This window comes from Diospyros lotus, chromosome 8 (genome assembly GCF_014633365.1).
Source record: "Diospyros lotus cultivar Yz01 chromosome 8, ASM1463336v1, whole genome shotgun sequence".
Classification (NCBI taxonomy): domain Eukaryota; kingdom Viridiplantae; phylum Streptophyta; class Magnoliopsida; order Ericales; family Ebenaceae; genus Diospyros; species Diospyros lotus.
The window spans coordinates 5,105,786-5,120,765 of NC_068345.1; the positions used below are offsets into that span (position 1 = coordinate 5,105,786).

Here is a 14,980-nt window from a genome sequence, read left to right on the forward strand (position 1 = left end):
TAAAATCTCAAAATTAATAACTCAAAATTACTCGATATGTACGATCTCCCGAAGCCCCTAACCATCATTCGGCTATTTTAGGCTACAACTTACCTTAACCGAAAAATCTGTTAGAACAGTAGGTGCTATGGCACACACCAAGAGGGGGGTGAATTGGTTATTTTAAAAACTTAATTGATAGAACTTAAAAAGGAAAACTTTTTGATACAGATTGAGGTTTTAGAGTTTTAAAGCATAAACCATAAAAATGACAAATGAACAAAGATAAATATGAGAACCGAGTGAGGAATAATGAAATGCTTGGAAAGATAAATGTATCAAAGAACACAAGCATAAGAAAACACAAGGATTTATAGTGGTTCGGCTTAACCAAGCCTAATCCACTACCTTAGCTCTTCACTAAGGATTTTTCAAACCATCCACTAAAACCTCTACTTAAACCAAGTAGGTTCTCTAGTCCAAGACTATGAATTACAACCTCTTACTTATACAAGCAAGCCCTCTAACACCTAGTTAGGAATTACAGCCACTTGCTTTAACGAGCAAGTCTTATAGCACGAAGCTAGGAAAATAAGAGTGACACAAATGTAAACAAGATGCTAAGAATTGGCACTCTTAGTTACAAGTTCTCTCACAATAAAAATAAGGCTTGAATGAATTAATACAAGTTAAAATCAAAGCCTTGAAGAGAGAAAAAATTGAAGCACAATCACTGTAAATACAAACGAGAGTAACAGTAAGCTCAAATTAATTCATTTCCGTTCATTAGCCTTCTCTTGATCTCCTTGATATGTATATATAAGCTTCCCACAAGATTGAAGAGAAATGAAGCCGTTTGTGACCGTTGGAGAATGAGAAACTAGCCGTTAGAGATTGAAAAACTAGCCGTTGTAAGTTTCTGTGAAACATATAGTCGACAGATTAAATAGGTTAGTCGACTATTTCTTCAAATAAAACTAGGCATAGTCGACAGATGAGAAAGCATAGTCGACTATTTTTTAACAAAAACTTCTCATAGTCGACAGATCCTTTTACATAGTCGATAGATCAAAAATTACAAAGAAAATTTTGAATATCATGTACAAACATAGTCGACAGATGAAATAGCATAGTCGACTATCCTTTGACAATAGTCGACAGATGCAAAAATAGTCGACAGATGCAAGATATAGTCGACAGACTGAACAAGCATAGTCGACTATCCTTATGCATAGTCGACAGATTGAAGCACACAGTCGACAGATAAGGAAGATTTTCAACAGAATGAATTTTGAAAACATTACAACATATTTACATTTACTTTAATACATAAGTAAATGTCCTCATTTTGTTTAATTTATATTTTACCTTCCATTTACTTTAATACATAAATGTAAATAAGAAAGTAGAATTTGGATTCAATAAAAATATCTAAAAAATCAAAATCCATAAGAATAAAAAAGTAGAATTTGGATTTTAGTAGGAACTTAGGATTTTGCGATTTTATCACCTCCAAGATATACACTTTCTATTTTTTGAAAAATTCGTTAAAAATCATTTTATCACTAATGAATGTTAGCTATTGAATTATCGGGAGTTAGTTTTCTAAAAAGGAAACATTTTCATATATGTCTCCTTATAAGGTGCTAGTCTTCTAGACTTAGAAAAACTATTGAAACGTTATCAAAATGAGTTTCAAGATATGATGCATGAACTAAAGGATTTTTCATACGATTAAGTTTCAAGCCAAAACCTTTTATACACGTTTCAAAATATGAAAGGTTATTTTGAAGTATGAGATTAACATAAATGATTTTTCATACTTAAGATTGGATTTTCATCAAACACATATATGTTAAAGATGGTCTGTTGCCTCAGAACAATTTTAGCTCTATGTTGACCAACGACTTCAAAGCTAATTTGAAAATCATTTTAGGAGATTCTTTTAAGACTAAATACTTGACTTTGCAAATCTCCAACTAATATAGAAAATGATAAATCTTTTTGGTTTTCATTTTAACAAAGCATTTGAAATTGATTTTTGTTGAAAACCATAGACTTGACTCATGACTTAGGGATAAAACAAGGTATTATTTTTCATCATCAAAACTAAACACAAGGGTACAACATCAAAATCGTCTCTGATTTAATTTCTTTCAGCGTCATAAATCTCGCCTCGAGATGCTCGTCAAAAATATACCTTTATCCTCAAGTATCTAAGATCTAGGGCACTCCCTGCAACTGATTTGGTCACTCGTTGCCATTTCAAACATATTTTTCGGTATTTTAAACTCATTTAAAATACGTGACAATTTCACGAAAATATGGGGTATTATAGCAGAGAGAATTTTCAATTTTGAGGTGTCTAGAGGGCCCCAAATTAAAACTTGAAAGGGTCAATAAGTCCCCCATCAAGTTCAAGGTGCCAATTGATTAAATGGTGAAAGTTAAGGAGGCTGCATGTGTCTTTAGCCTATTAAATAATATGGCCTCGTACGTTGTTCGCGTTGAGCAACTCTTATGTTGTTTGATGTGGCTTGCATGAGGTGGATGTGTAGGTCCCACACCTCTCGTGAGGCCACGCGCCTTCTCATTTTGTCCACACGCGGGCAACGTAATAAAATCATTAAATAATGATAAAATTAATATGGAGAGGCTGTTTGTGTTATGTTGAGTGGCCATTTATGGGACAAAATTGTCCAAATCAGTCGTACAAGAAAGTAAAGGCACAAATAAGCCGAGTTATTTAGGCTTGACTCGATAAAAGTTTGTTCGTTAAAGTAAACGAGACGAGTTTGAACCTAACTTTGAAGCTCGATTTGTAAACGACCTAAGCTTGAGTTTAGTAAAGTTCGGCTCGTTAGCTCGTGAGTTGACTTGAATAGAGGTTCAAGAACTGACTTAATTATAGGTTCGTGAGCTATCTTGAATAGTGGCTCGCGAGCTAACTCACTTATAGGCTTCTAAGTTGGCTCGAGTAAAGGCTCACGAGTTAGCTCGTAAATATTTTTATTTACTAATGCATTAATAAAATTATTTATAATTTTATAAAAATATATTTAACATAAAATTATCAAACTTTACTTTATTATAATAATATCATAATAAGAATGTGTTGATAAAAAGATTTGTTGTGACTTAAAAATTAATCAACTAATATATGAATTTAATAGAATAATTATTATTTTAATCAAGTAAGGAAATGTGTACTTGAGTAACAACTAATAAATATTATACTTTATTAATTTTTTTTAATTAAGTAAAACTTAAATATTTAAGTGATTAATCTATTATATACTTGTCTTATTTGAATATATGATAGAATAACATTAATTGAATAACCAAATAGTTAATTCTTCTATCACATGAAACAAAATAATGTATGTGATGTTTGGAAACTTTGGATGTGTTGGTATTTTATAGGTTGATATATGTGATTTGATATATAATTATGATTATTGATTAATATTACAATTTCAAATTGTAGGTTAATATTTGGAGCAACTAATTTAAAGTTGAGAATATCTTTGTTGTGTTATAATTTTGGTTATGTTTATATTTTAAAAATAACTAGATAAATAATTTGATTATCTTTTTATACAATAAATGATATTATATTTATTATAATTTATAAAATTATTATTACTAAATTATCATGTCGATATTATATTTATTGATTATCAGATTAGGTTCATTTAGGTATATTTGTTGATTATCAAACTGATATTGATTTTTATTATACATCAATTTATTAGATTTTTTTAAATAAAATTTTGATAAATTTGAGCTTGAGCTCAGCTATCAGAATCAGTCAAATTGAGCTTGATTGACGAGTCGAACCTGAGCTGAGCTTGAGCTTAGGTTATACTAATCGAGCTCGAGCTAAACTTCCATACTTGATTTGACCTCGAGTTCGAGCTTTTAAGTCTCTAATAAAATTTATCGAGCTAAGCCTTGGCTCGTTTGCACCCCCACGAGAAAGGAACCTACGGCAGTACGGCTAAACGGCCTATTTCTCGATCGACAACGGTTGTTTGAAATTTCTCATGGTGTTCCCGATACATGGGCGTTACGGCAGCTTCTGTACTGAATCGTCTCCTCCATAGAAACACCCACAAGCCCAAGACTCAACCCACCAACACCAAAGCCCTAACCAGATCGATCGCCGACCACCTGAACGCCGGCCATCTCCGGGAAGCAGTGTCCGTCCTCTTCAATTCCCTGGTACCCTTCCCTTTCTCTCTGTACTCCCGTCTCTTCAAGCTTTGCGCCGCCAAGCGGGCCATTGTCGAGGCTCGGAAGGTCGAATCTCACTTGGTCTCGTCGTCGGAGAGGCCGCCCATTTTTATGCTGAACAGAGCAATTGAAACTTACGGGAAATGCGGGTGTTTGGAAGATGCGCGGGAACTATTTGATGAAATGCCTCAGAGAGATGGCGGTTCCTGGAATGCGATGATCGCGGCGTATTCTCAGTGTGGTTGTGCTGTGCGAGCGTTAGATTTGTTCCTGCGCATGAACAGGTCGGGAATTTCTGCCAATGAGATTACATTTGCTAGCGTGCTGGGGTCGTGTGCTGCCATTTTGGCTCTTGTTTTGTCGAGGCAAATTCACGGTCTTATTGTGAAACGTGGCTTTTCTGGGAATGTCATTTTGGAGAGTTCTTTAGTTGATGTATACGGGAAATGCCAGGCTATGAGTGATGCCAGGAGAGTGTTCGATCAGATTCAGTATCCCAATGCTGTATCTTGGAATGTGATTGTCCGGCGGTATCTTGACGCAGGTCGAGAAAGAGAGGCAGTGTTGATGTTTTTTGAGATGATGAGGGTTAATGCTAAGCCATTATGTTTCACCGTGTCTGCTTCCCTTATTGCTTGTTCTAGAATTTCTGCAATAAAGGAGGGGATCCAAATTCATGGAGTTGCAATCAAGATTAATGCTGAAGAGAATGAGATAGTTTTAAGCTCTCTTCTACATATGTATTTCTCATGTGAAGATTTGGAGAGTGCTTATAGAATATTTGGCCTGTCCGATTCCAAGAGTTTGATTAATTGTACTACAATGGTTTCAGGGTTTGCTAAGACTGGGAGAACTCAAGAGGCAAGGAAGTTATTTAACGAGATGAAAGAACAGAGTGTGATCACATGGAATGCGATGTTGACGGGTTACACACGTTTCTCTCAATGGGAAGAGGCATTGGACTTTATTTTTCTCATGATGAAGGAATCTGAGGACATTGATTATGTCACTCTTGGATTAATCCTAAACGTTTGTGCTGGCCTTTCCGATGTTGAATTGGGGAAACAAGTTCATGGATTTATTTACAGACATGGTTTCCATTACAATCTTTTTGTTGGCAATGCCCTTCTTTCCATGTATGGGAAATGTGGGAACTTAAGAAGTGCTAGTGTTTGGTTCTGTGAAATGAGCCATTGGCGGGATAAAGTTTCTTGGAATACTCTGTTGACTACATATGCTCGTCATGGGTTGAGTAATGAAGCAATGGAGGTGTTCAGGGAGATGCAAGGGGAGACAATGCCTAATAAATTTACTTTTGGGACCCTTTTAGCTGCTTGTGCAAATATTTTTGCCCTTGAACAAGGGCGACAAATCCATGGTTTCATGATTAGAAATGGTTATGACATGGATCTTGTTATTCGGGGAGCTCTGGTTGACATGTACTCTAAATGTCGTAGTCTTGACTATGCTCTCAAGGTTTTCAAAGAGGCAGTACCACGAGATGTAATTCTTTGGAACTCCATCATTTTAGGATGTTGTCACAATAAAAGGGGTCAAGATGTACTTGAACTGTTTGGGTTGATGGAGAAAGAAGGTATCAACCCAGACCATGTCACGTTTCAAGGTATCTTGCTAGCCTGTATTTTTGATGGGTGTGTTGAGGCGGGTAGGCAGTATTTTAATTCAATCAGCACAAAATATGGTATAATTCCACGGCTGGAGCATTATGAGTGCATGATAGAACTCTATGGTAGGTATGGATTCATGGATGAGCTTGAGGATTTTGTCAAGACGATGCCATTTGATCCTACTGCTCCAATGTTGACAAGAGTCTTCGATGCTTGTAGAGAACACAAGCACTTGAAGTTGGGAGAATGGGCCGCTGATCAACTAAATAAACTGAATCCTTGAGTTCCATTCCAGTTCGAATTCATGGATAGAGGTGGACTAGAAACTTGATGACTATTCCATTTGCAGGTTGACAGAGACTAAAATTAGCCTTTGTCTTCGCAAACCTGGAGACCGTTCTGTTGGGCTTGATTTCTGCAGTTCTTGGAGTAAACTATCTTCAGGATGCAAGAGGAAAATCGATAACTTCTAGACCGGCGTCGAATTACAGGGAATGGGACTCCATGGATCAGATGGTTTGGACATCTTCAACAAATTTACCTAGTGTTTCCAAAAGAAATAGCTTTCAAGGGGTGTCGTGGACTCCCAGAAAGAAATAGCTTTCAAGTGGAAGTTTGGGGCCTACCTTATGTGCTTGGCTGATCTCTATTCAGCCTTTTACCACACAAATTTTTCTCTCCCAATAATCTTATTTACCAAAGAAAGATGTTTTACTTTGCGGCTGAAGTTGATATAGCTAAGCAGAATAAAGAGACATGATCCATCCCCATCACATCACAGGTAACTGGGACATAACTAGCTCAAATACTCACTACAGAATGCTAATCATATTTATCAACAAATCAATATAGCTTTCAAGTGGAAGTTTGGGGCCTAACTTATGTGCTTGTCTGATCTCTATTCAGCCTTTTACCACACAAATTTTTCTCTCCCAATAATCTTATTTACCAAAGAAAGATGTTTTACTTTGCGGCTGAAGTTGATATAGCTAAGCAGAATGAAGAGACATGATCCGTCACCATCACATCACAGGTAACTGGGACATAACTAGCTCAAATACTCACTACAGAATGCTAATCATATTTATCAACAAATCAATATATAAACAAATAATAATGTTTATGGTGTTCAACACGAGCGCCCATCTTGGCAATTGACGCTGATCCCACTCTTCAAGCCTTCTGGACCACCTTACTAGTATTTTCATGGTACTAAGGTTTAGAAAGGTGATATCACCTTATGAGTTTGAAATTGCGAGTTTGACTTTTAACTTTATTAGCATTTAAGTAGTCTCATGGTGTTAAATTCATGAGTTTTAACAGAAGGAGACACTAATGACACGTGTCAATAAAGGTTTATGGTAGGATATGAGGTTGGATAGCTGTCTTAGGGATAAAACACACTTTTTTAATGTTCTATCGCTTTAAAAACATTGTCGTAAGTTTGCTTTTATGCCTTCACTTAAGAAAAAAATTCTAGAAATAATGATCCTATTGTTGTTTTCTTGAACAAGAGGTTTTGGTAAGGTTCCATTAAAATATTTTATGCACAAAATTTATTTCATTAGGAAGATTATAAAAATTTTCAATTTCAGATGTTGGTTGAAAACTTAAAAATTCTTTAAAAGGGAAGTTTGATTTGATTCACTAATCTATGATCAGTGAGCAGTTCATGGGATTATCCAACTCCCGACTCAACCCATAAAATTTGGTACGAGCAGTTTAATTGAAATGCTAATAGATCAACCTCCAGCCGGTTCTGGCTGCCATATTTCCGGTTCACAGCAGTTACAACTTATAGGCCCATCGCCGTTGCCGCCAAATCTGTAGCCTTTAACTAATCTTCAGCGAAGAATCTACCATTGGGTTCACGAAATGGACGTTGATTTGCATTCTTACGCTCGTCTCCTGCAATCTTTCAACACCCAAAGCTCGATTCGGCAAGGGCGACAGCTCCACCCCTTTTTCCTGAAAAGGGGCGCGCTCGGTTCTGCTGTCACCATCGCGAACCGCCTCTTGCAGATGTATGTGAGGTGCGGCCACATAGAAGATGCACAGAAGGTGTTCGAGGAAATGAATGAACGAAACTGTTTCACTTGGAACACTGTGATTGAATGCCACATGAAATCAGGAAGCTTGCAAAAGGCTCTGGAGTTGTTTGGTTTGATGCCCGAAAAGAACTGTTTTTCGTGGAATTTGGTAGTTACGGGTTCTGCAAAAGTGGGCGAATTAAATGTTGCTCGGAGGCTGTTCAATGAGATGCCGAGAAAGAATGGGGTTGCTTGGAACTCACTGATTCATGGGTATGCGAGCTATGGTCATCCACGAGAGGCTGTGAGGCTGTTTAGAGAATTGGAGTCCGATCCTTGTCAAGAATCACGTCGAGATGCATTTGTGCTGGCGACGGTTATTGGTGCTTGTACTGATTTGGCAGCTCTTGAATATGGGAAGCAAATCCATGCTCGAATCATTGTTGATGAAGTGGAGTTCGATTCTATCTTGGCAACTTCTCTTATCAACTTGTATGGGAAGTCTGGTGATATGGATGGTGCAACTCGGGTTTTGAGTATGATACAAGATCCAGATGACTTCTCCCTATCAGCATTGATCTCGGGGTATGCAAATTGTGGTAGAATGGAAGAAGCAAGAAAGATTTTCGATATTAAAATTGATCCATGCGTGGTGTTATGGAACACCATGATCGCAGGATACATTGCTAATGTAAAAGTGGATAAAGCATTAGATCTCTTCAAAAGGATGCGAAAGGTTGGAATTCAAGAGGACTTCTCTACTTTTGCCAGTGTTTTGAGTGCCTGCAATGTTTTGTGTATGCTTGTAAACTGCCAACAAATGCATGCGCATATCTGTAAGTTTGGAATTCTCGATGACCTTATAATTGCTAGTGCTCTCATTGACGCATATGCCAAGTGCGGAAGTCCAAGTGATGCTTGCAAATTATTTAGAGAGCTCAAAAGACATGACACCATTTTGATGAATTCTATGATCACTGTTTATTCTATTTGTGGAAGAATTGAAGATGCCAGACAAATCTTTGACACAATGCAAACTAAAAGCTTGATCTCGTGGAATTCGATGGTTGTTGGTTTAAGTCAAAATGGTTATTCAATTGAAGCATTAGATCTTTTCTGCGATATGAACAGGATGGGCTTGTGCATGGACAAATTTAGCCTGGCTAGTGTTATCAGTGCCTGTGCTGGCATCTCTTCACTTGAACTTGGGGAACAAGTTTTTGCTAGAGCTACTGTCATTGGCCTGGAACTCGATCAAATTGTTTCTACCTCCCTGGTGGATCTGTATTGTAAGTGTGGTTTTGTTGAAAATGGACGTAAACTGTTTGACCAAATGATAAAGTCCGATGAAGTTTCATGGAACTCTATGTTGATGGGTTATGCTACAAATGGCCATGGAACTGAAGCATTGAATCTATTCAATGAAATGAGGTCTGCTGGAGTTGTTCCCACAGGCATTACATTTACGGCCGTTTTGTCTGCCTGTGATCATTGTGGACTGGTTGAAGAGGGAAGAAAATGGTTTCATGCAATGAAAAGTCACTATCACGTTGATCCTGGGATCGAGCACTATTCTTGTATGGTTGATCTTTTTGCAAGGGCAGGTTTTCTTGAAGAAGCAATGAATCTCATCAAAGAGATGCCATTTGAGGTTGATGCGAGCGTCTGGTCGTCAGTCTTGAGGGGATGTGTAGCTCATGGGAACAAGAATCTTGCTGAGAAAGTGGTGGAGCAAATTACAGATCTTGATCCCCAGAATTCAGATGCTTACGTGCAGCTATCAAACATATTCGCGACTTCTGGCGACTGGGAAAGATCAGCACAAATTAGAGAGTTAATGAGGGATAGGAAACTACAGAAGAACCCTGGTAGTAGTTGGGCTAAGTGCTGAGACAGACATTACATATTTGCAATTGCAAGAAGGTATGCTCTCTTCAGCTGCGGTTTCAATCTAGAAGGAGTTCGAGTCTGAGTTTGAGTTCGAGTTTGATGTATTCCATGCTAGTACCACGACATTGTCAGAAATCAGAACTGAAAAGAACATCGACAAATTGCTTCAGCAGCTCGAGTATACGAGTCAATAGTTACTCGAGCAAACTGCTCTTCGCTCCTCCCCAATTACCCAGTACAATGGACGTCACCAATCCTTGCATTGTCAATCCTTTTGTCCAAGTGTGCTCTAGAAGTAAGAGTTCTTCCAAGACCGGTAAGCTGTGAAGCCATGCATCGTCGACTTCATTGAGCATATATATATATATATATATGGATAACACTTCGAAGATGTCACATTCTTCATCTCTTCATTCGACTGGTATGAAAGGTCAATTATGCTTCATTCAAAGACTACAGTATATTGCGGATAATTGCACTGCATGAACTCAAATAACTCTTGTTTTTGTGAAGGAACAGAAAAGAGGATGTCAATGAAGGCAAGAAAGCTGTCTGATATACCTTATTTATATCTGTTGGTTAAGTTTATATAATGATTTATAATTATAGAAATATTAGTTGTACATGGTAGTGACATATTTTTTAGGTAATAAATTATTAAATTTATTATTAAACTCTTCAAAGGTTTGTGCAATTTGTTTCTCAACATAAGTGATCTTTTAACTCTCCAAATACTCGTCTTCTATCTTATTTCGAAGTTTGATTTCATAATTTTCATGGCAAAAAATGCATGGTCAATAGTATTTATTTTTAAATAGAAAAAGTCAATACAAGATGAATCTATTTATAAAGAAGCATATAAATTATTAAACTTTGCATAATCATCAACTCTCATATTCTAGAAATTGTTGACACATTTGGCAATGTAGTACGTCAGCAAATATCAAGCCCAAAATGTTCTAATTTAAATTTTCAATGTAACTTCTTTTGTTTAGAGAAGTCCTTACTCCTTAGGATAAATTTCTATTACAAGCTTACAAATATTATCAATATTGAATGTTCTATAATCATCTTATTGATCTAAAGTTGAACAAACTATAAACAATTTTAGGGTATTCTTCTTAAATTTTTTATTTAATTTTTGTAATTGAGAATTAATTATAATAAAAAATGTATCAACTCAAAAGTAGTGTTCCATCCTAATGGTTGATAGCAACTTTATTTATAAAATTTTAATGATTTATTTGTAGGGCTATAATTGAATTGAGCCGAGCTAAGCTTTGGAATCTCAAGTTTGACTCATTTATAAACGAGTCTGTTTATTTATAATCGAGTCAAATATCTTATGGCTTGTATTAAGTTCACGAGCCTTATTGAGTTTAAATTTTATTTAATAAAGTAAATAATAAATTAAACTAACGATAAATTTATTCAAGAATTTTAATATTTAGTATATAATTATATAAATTCATGAAGTATTATAACTTTTTTATACATATTTTTTAATAAAATTACTTAAAATATATGTTTTTGTAAATATTCTAAATAAATATATGAAAAATTCAAAATATATATATTAAATTATTCATAAATTTTTATACTAGTTAACTCACGAACTTATAATTAAGCAGCTCACGAGTTATATCAAGTAGAGTTTTGCCTAACTCAGATTTGGCTCATTTATTAAACGAGCTTTGAAAAACGAATTCGAATAAACTTTTCTTGAGTTGAGTCTGGAGTAGCTCACAAGTAACTCGACTTATTTACAACCCTATTTATTTGTCCCATTTTAAAATTTAATGACCAACTCTTCAAAATTCTGTTCCGAATTTGATTTGCCAATAACTTTTAAGGGCTTTGTACAGTGAAAAAATTTAAAATTTTAATTCCGTTAAAATTATTAAAAATCTGAAATTGAAATGATTCCAATTGGGTTAGAAAAAATGAGAGAAGAAAAACGAATGTACCGGACAGTCGGGGCTGTTTCTCAGCAGCACCGAGGAAGAGAAAAACGCCGAGGAAAACCACGTTTGATCTTTTGATTATAGTTTTTCACAAAAGCTTCGTTGCGCTGCAGAGAGAGATGGCGGTGACCGAAGGAGACGAGAAGAGAAAAACCACATTTCTGGATCTCAAGATATGCTTTTGGGCTTACCCGAAAGCCTTATGGTAGTGAAAAAAGTTTTTAGCTTTCATGGTATTTATTGTAGCACTTGCATGTTCCGATTTCTCAAGAGAGCCCGGGGACTTCACACTGGTTCACTTTCCTTTTACGCTGACCTCATAGACCACTGTTTCTCGTCAAAAAGCTTGGATTTTGCCAAACTGATCCATGCTCAGCTGATAAAAGTGGGGTTCAATAGCCATACATTCCTGGGTAATCGTTGCATCGATCTGTATTCCAAACTTGGTTCTGCAAACGATGCTTTGCAGGCATTTAATGACATACGTAACAAGAATATCATATCTTGGAACATTTGCTTGAGGGTTCTTGTGAGATGTGGTGACCTCGAAACTGCGCTCAACTTGTTTGAAAGAATGCCCGAGCAAGATGTCGTGACATGGAATTCGATGATGTCGGGTTACTCTTCCAATGGGTTTTCTGGTCGTGTGTTGGAGCTTTTTGTGGGAATGCAAAACGTTGGTATGATGCCAAATGAGTTCACATTCTCTATTCTGGCGTCCTCTCTTAAGAGTGCTAATCATGCCAAGCAGATTCACGGGAACATGATGAGGAGAGGTGTGAATTTATTGAATGTGGTGGTGGGAAATTCCTTGATCGACATGTATGCAACAATTGGTCTAATGGATTATGCCTTTGGTGTGTTTTTAACAATGGAGGAGATAGATGTCATCTCTTGGAACTCTTTGATATCGAGCTGTTGCAAATTGGGATATGGACAACTGGCATTAAATCAGTTCTGTTTGATGATATCTTCTGGGTATGTACCTGATGAGTTTACAATGTCAACAGTGATTGCTGTCTGTACCGTCTTGCAGGATCTTGAAAAGGGTAAGCAAATTCTTGCTTTCTGTTTCAAGAAGGGATTTCTTTCTAACACCATTGTTTCAAGTGCTGCTATTGACCTCTTTTCGAAATGCAACAGATTAGAGGACTCAATCATGCTCTTTGAAGAATTGGTTACATGGGATTCTGTTGTTTGTAACTCCATGATTTCCAGCTATGCCAGGCACGGGTTTGGGGAGGATGCTTTGCAACTTTTTGTCCTTACATTGAGGGACAACCTCAGGCCAAGTGAGTTCACACTCAGCAGTATTACGAGCTCTGCTTCTTCCCTTCTTCCAGCTGAGCAGGGGAGTCAAATCCACTCTTTGGTTGTTAAATTGGGCATGGAATCTGATCTTGTGGTTGCGAGTTCACTTGTTGAAATGTATGCTAAGTTTGGGATAATTGACAATGCGATGAAAATTTTCATTGCAGTTGATGTCAAAGATCTGATATCTTGGAACACCATGATTTTTGGTTTCACTGAAAATGGAAGAGTAGCTGAAGCCTTAGAGATCTTCAAGGACATGCTGGAGGAAGGCTTACCACCAGATAGAATAACATTAGCTGGGGTTCTATTGGCTTGCAGCTATGGGCTTTTTGTTGATGAAGGGATGCGTATATTTTCATCAATGGAGAAGGCATATGGCATCATGCCCAGACATGAACATTATCTTTGTGTTATGGAAATGATGATTCGAGCTGGTAAGCTGAAAGAAGCTGTGGACATTATAGAGGCTATGCCTCATGAACCCAGTCCTTCAATTTGGGAATCAATTCTTCGCGCTTATGGAGCTGACAGAGACTTGAAACTTACTGAAAGAGTAGCTGAGAGATTGTTAGAGTATAAACCACATGCATCTTTCCCCTATCTGGTATTGGTTCGAGAATATGAGATGAGGGGCAGATGGGAAAGCATGGTTCGGATCAGGAAGTTGATGGAAGATAACAGTGTCAGTAAGGTGATTGGATGCAGTTGGATTGGCATTAGAAAGCACATTTTTGCCTTTAGGGCAAACAATATATTTCATTATGAACAGAAAGACATTTATTTGATACTTGGATTACTTATGTGGGAGATGGATATTGAAGCTTCTGACTCTGACCTCTATCATAATGTGAGTGCCTGGGGAGAACAAGCGTAAAGTGGAAAGTTACTTGACTTGCACTTTAGCAGTAAAAATTGAATTTGAAACTACAGTTGAGACTGTCCAAAGTTTCAAGTCAATTTGATGAAACAGAGGCCAGGATAAATTTCAACTGACGCAATTGACCTGCTTTAAATATTCATTTGTGTACATAGGAATCCAAAATTTTGATAGAGTTCAGATCATTGGTTACCATCCACTGCGTTTGGAATGACAGAAAGTAGATGGTAATTGAAATCCACCTGCAACTGAATATTTTGGTTGATAATCAATACTACTGGCCTGGTAATTGCTTTCAGTTTGCTGCAACTAGTAGGAAGCAGTTTCAAGAATGAACGTGAAACTTCTTTTGGCGATGGCTTGAGATTTTAGTGGTAACAGTTTCTGGGAGCATATATACTTTAATTATTGGAAGAAGTGCTGTATATGTTCACATAATTTTCATTTATAAATCAATTTGAGTACAGTTGGCAATATCCTTCATATGTCATTAACAAGAACTAAGAAGGAGGCCCGCGGGCATAGGCCAGTGATTGGGGCGAACACGTCTTGGGGTTGTTTGGACTGTAGTTATTATATAGTTAGTGAAGGGTCTCATGTTTGATTCTTGGTCGTTGAGTTTCGTGATTAATCTCCTCTCCTTATATGTGGGGCCGGCAGGAAGAGGTCCTTAAGGTGAGAGATTTCATATTTTGAAGGACTAAAAAGGAAAATCAGTATATAATTGATACATATATAGTGAAATCTTGGACTTAAACTAGAAATATTTCTAAGAAATACAACTATATCATTATCATCCAAACATATTTTTGTGTACTCATTATCTACGTTAATATGACTTTCTTTATCTTAAGATATTGCGGTCAATGGCATAAGAACACAAGATAATGAGGTATTGAATGGAGGTAGAAGTGGAAACAAAAGTGGGAAACATCGCAAAGATATATAGAAAAAGTCAGGAATAAGAAACGATCAAGAAATTTAACTAAAATCTCATACAAGATCAATGAGATTAATCACAAGGCTTAATCCCATGAAGTGGGGTTGTTTACTAGAATTTTA

General features: G+C 36.7%; 3 protein-coding genes across 4 annotated transcripts; all 3 read left to right on the forward strand.

Annotated features, from left to right (window-relative positions):
* The first annotated feature begins 3,904 nt into the window (after positions 1-3,904).
* On the forward strand, positions 3,905-6,128 carry LOC127808829 (pentatricopeptide repeat-containing protein At3g26540). The gene has a single exon (XM_052347478.1). It carries the CDS (start codon positions 4,042-4,044, stop codon positions 6,124-6,126), a length of 2,085 nt encoding a protein of 694 aa, XP_052203438.1. The 5' UTR covers positions 3,905-4,041; the 3' UTR covers positions 6,127-6,128.
* A 1,580-nt stretch (positions 6,129-7,708) lies between these two features.
* Positions 7,709-10,486, forward strand: LOC127808830 (putative pentatricopeptide repeat-containing protein At1g77010, mitochondrial). Of its 2 annotated transcripts, none has more exons than XM_052347479.1 (2): positions 7,709-10,184; positions 10,277-10,486. In XM_052347479.1, the coding sequence occupies exon 1, from the start codon at positions 7,719-7,721 to the stop codon at positions 9,762-9,764; it is 2,046 nt and encodes a 681-aa protein (XP_052203439.1). In that variant the 5' UTR covers positions 7,709-7,718; the 3' UTR covers positions 9,765-10,184; positions 10,277-10,486. The 2 variants fall into 2 exon arrangements, with proteins under 2 accessions (XP_052203439.1, XP_052203440.1); XM_052347480.1 differs by having other exon boundaries at positions 10,283-10,486.
* A 1,222-nt stretch (positions 10,487-11,708) lies between these two features.
* LOC127807280 (pentatricopeptide repeat-containing protein At1g43980, mitochondrial) lies at positions 11,709-14,428 on the forward strand. The gene is made up of 2 exons (XM_052344993.1): positions 11,709-13,019; positions 13,206-14,428. Exons 1-2 carry the CDS (start codon positions 11,903-11,905, stop codon positions 13,913-13,915), a joined length of 1,827 nt encoding a protein of 608 aa, XP_052200953.1. The 5' UTR covers positions 11,709-11,902; the 3' UTR covers positions 13,916-14,428.
* The last annotated feature ends 552 nt before the right edge of the window (positions 14,429-14,980 follow it).

Coding starts and splice junctions, on each gene's coding strand:
- LOC127808829 (XM_052347478.1), top strand. CDS start 4,042: ATGGGCGTTACGGCAGCTTCTGTACTGAATCGTCTCCTCCATAGAAAC.
- LOC127808830 (XM_052347479.1), top strand. CDS start 7,719: ATGGACGTTGATTTGCATTCTTACGCTCGTCTCCTGCAATCTTTCAAC.
- LOC127807280 (XM_052344993.1), top strand. CDS start 11,903: ATGCTTTTGGGCTTACCCGAAAGCCTTATGGTAGTGAAAAAAGTTTTT. Junction 13,020..13,205: donor GAGGGACAACCTCAGGCCAA/GTGAGTTCACAC, acceptor TTTTCATTGCAG/TTGATGTCAAAGATCTGATA.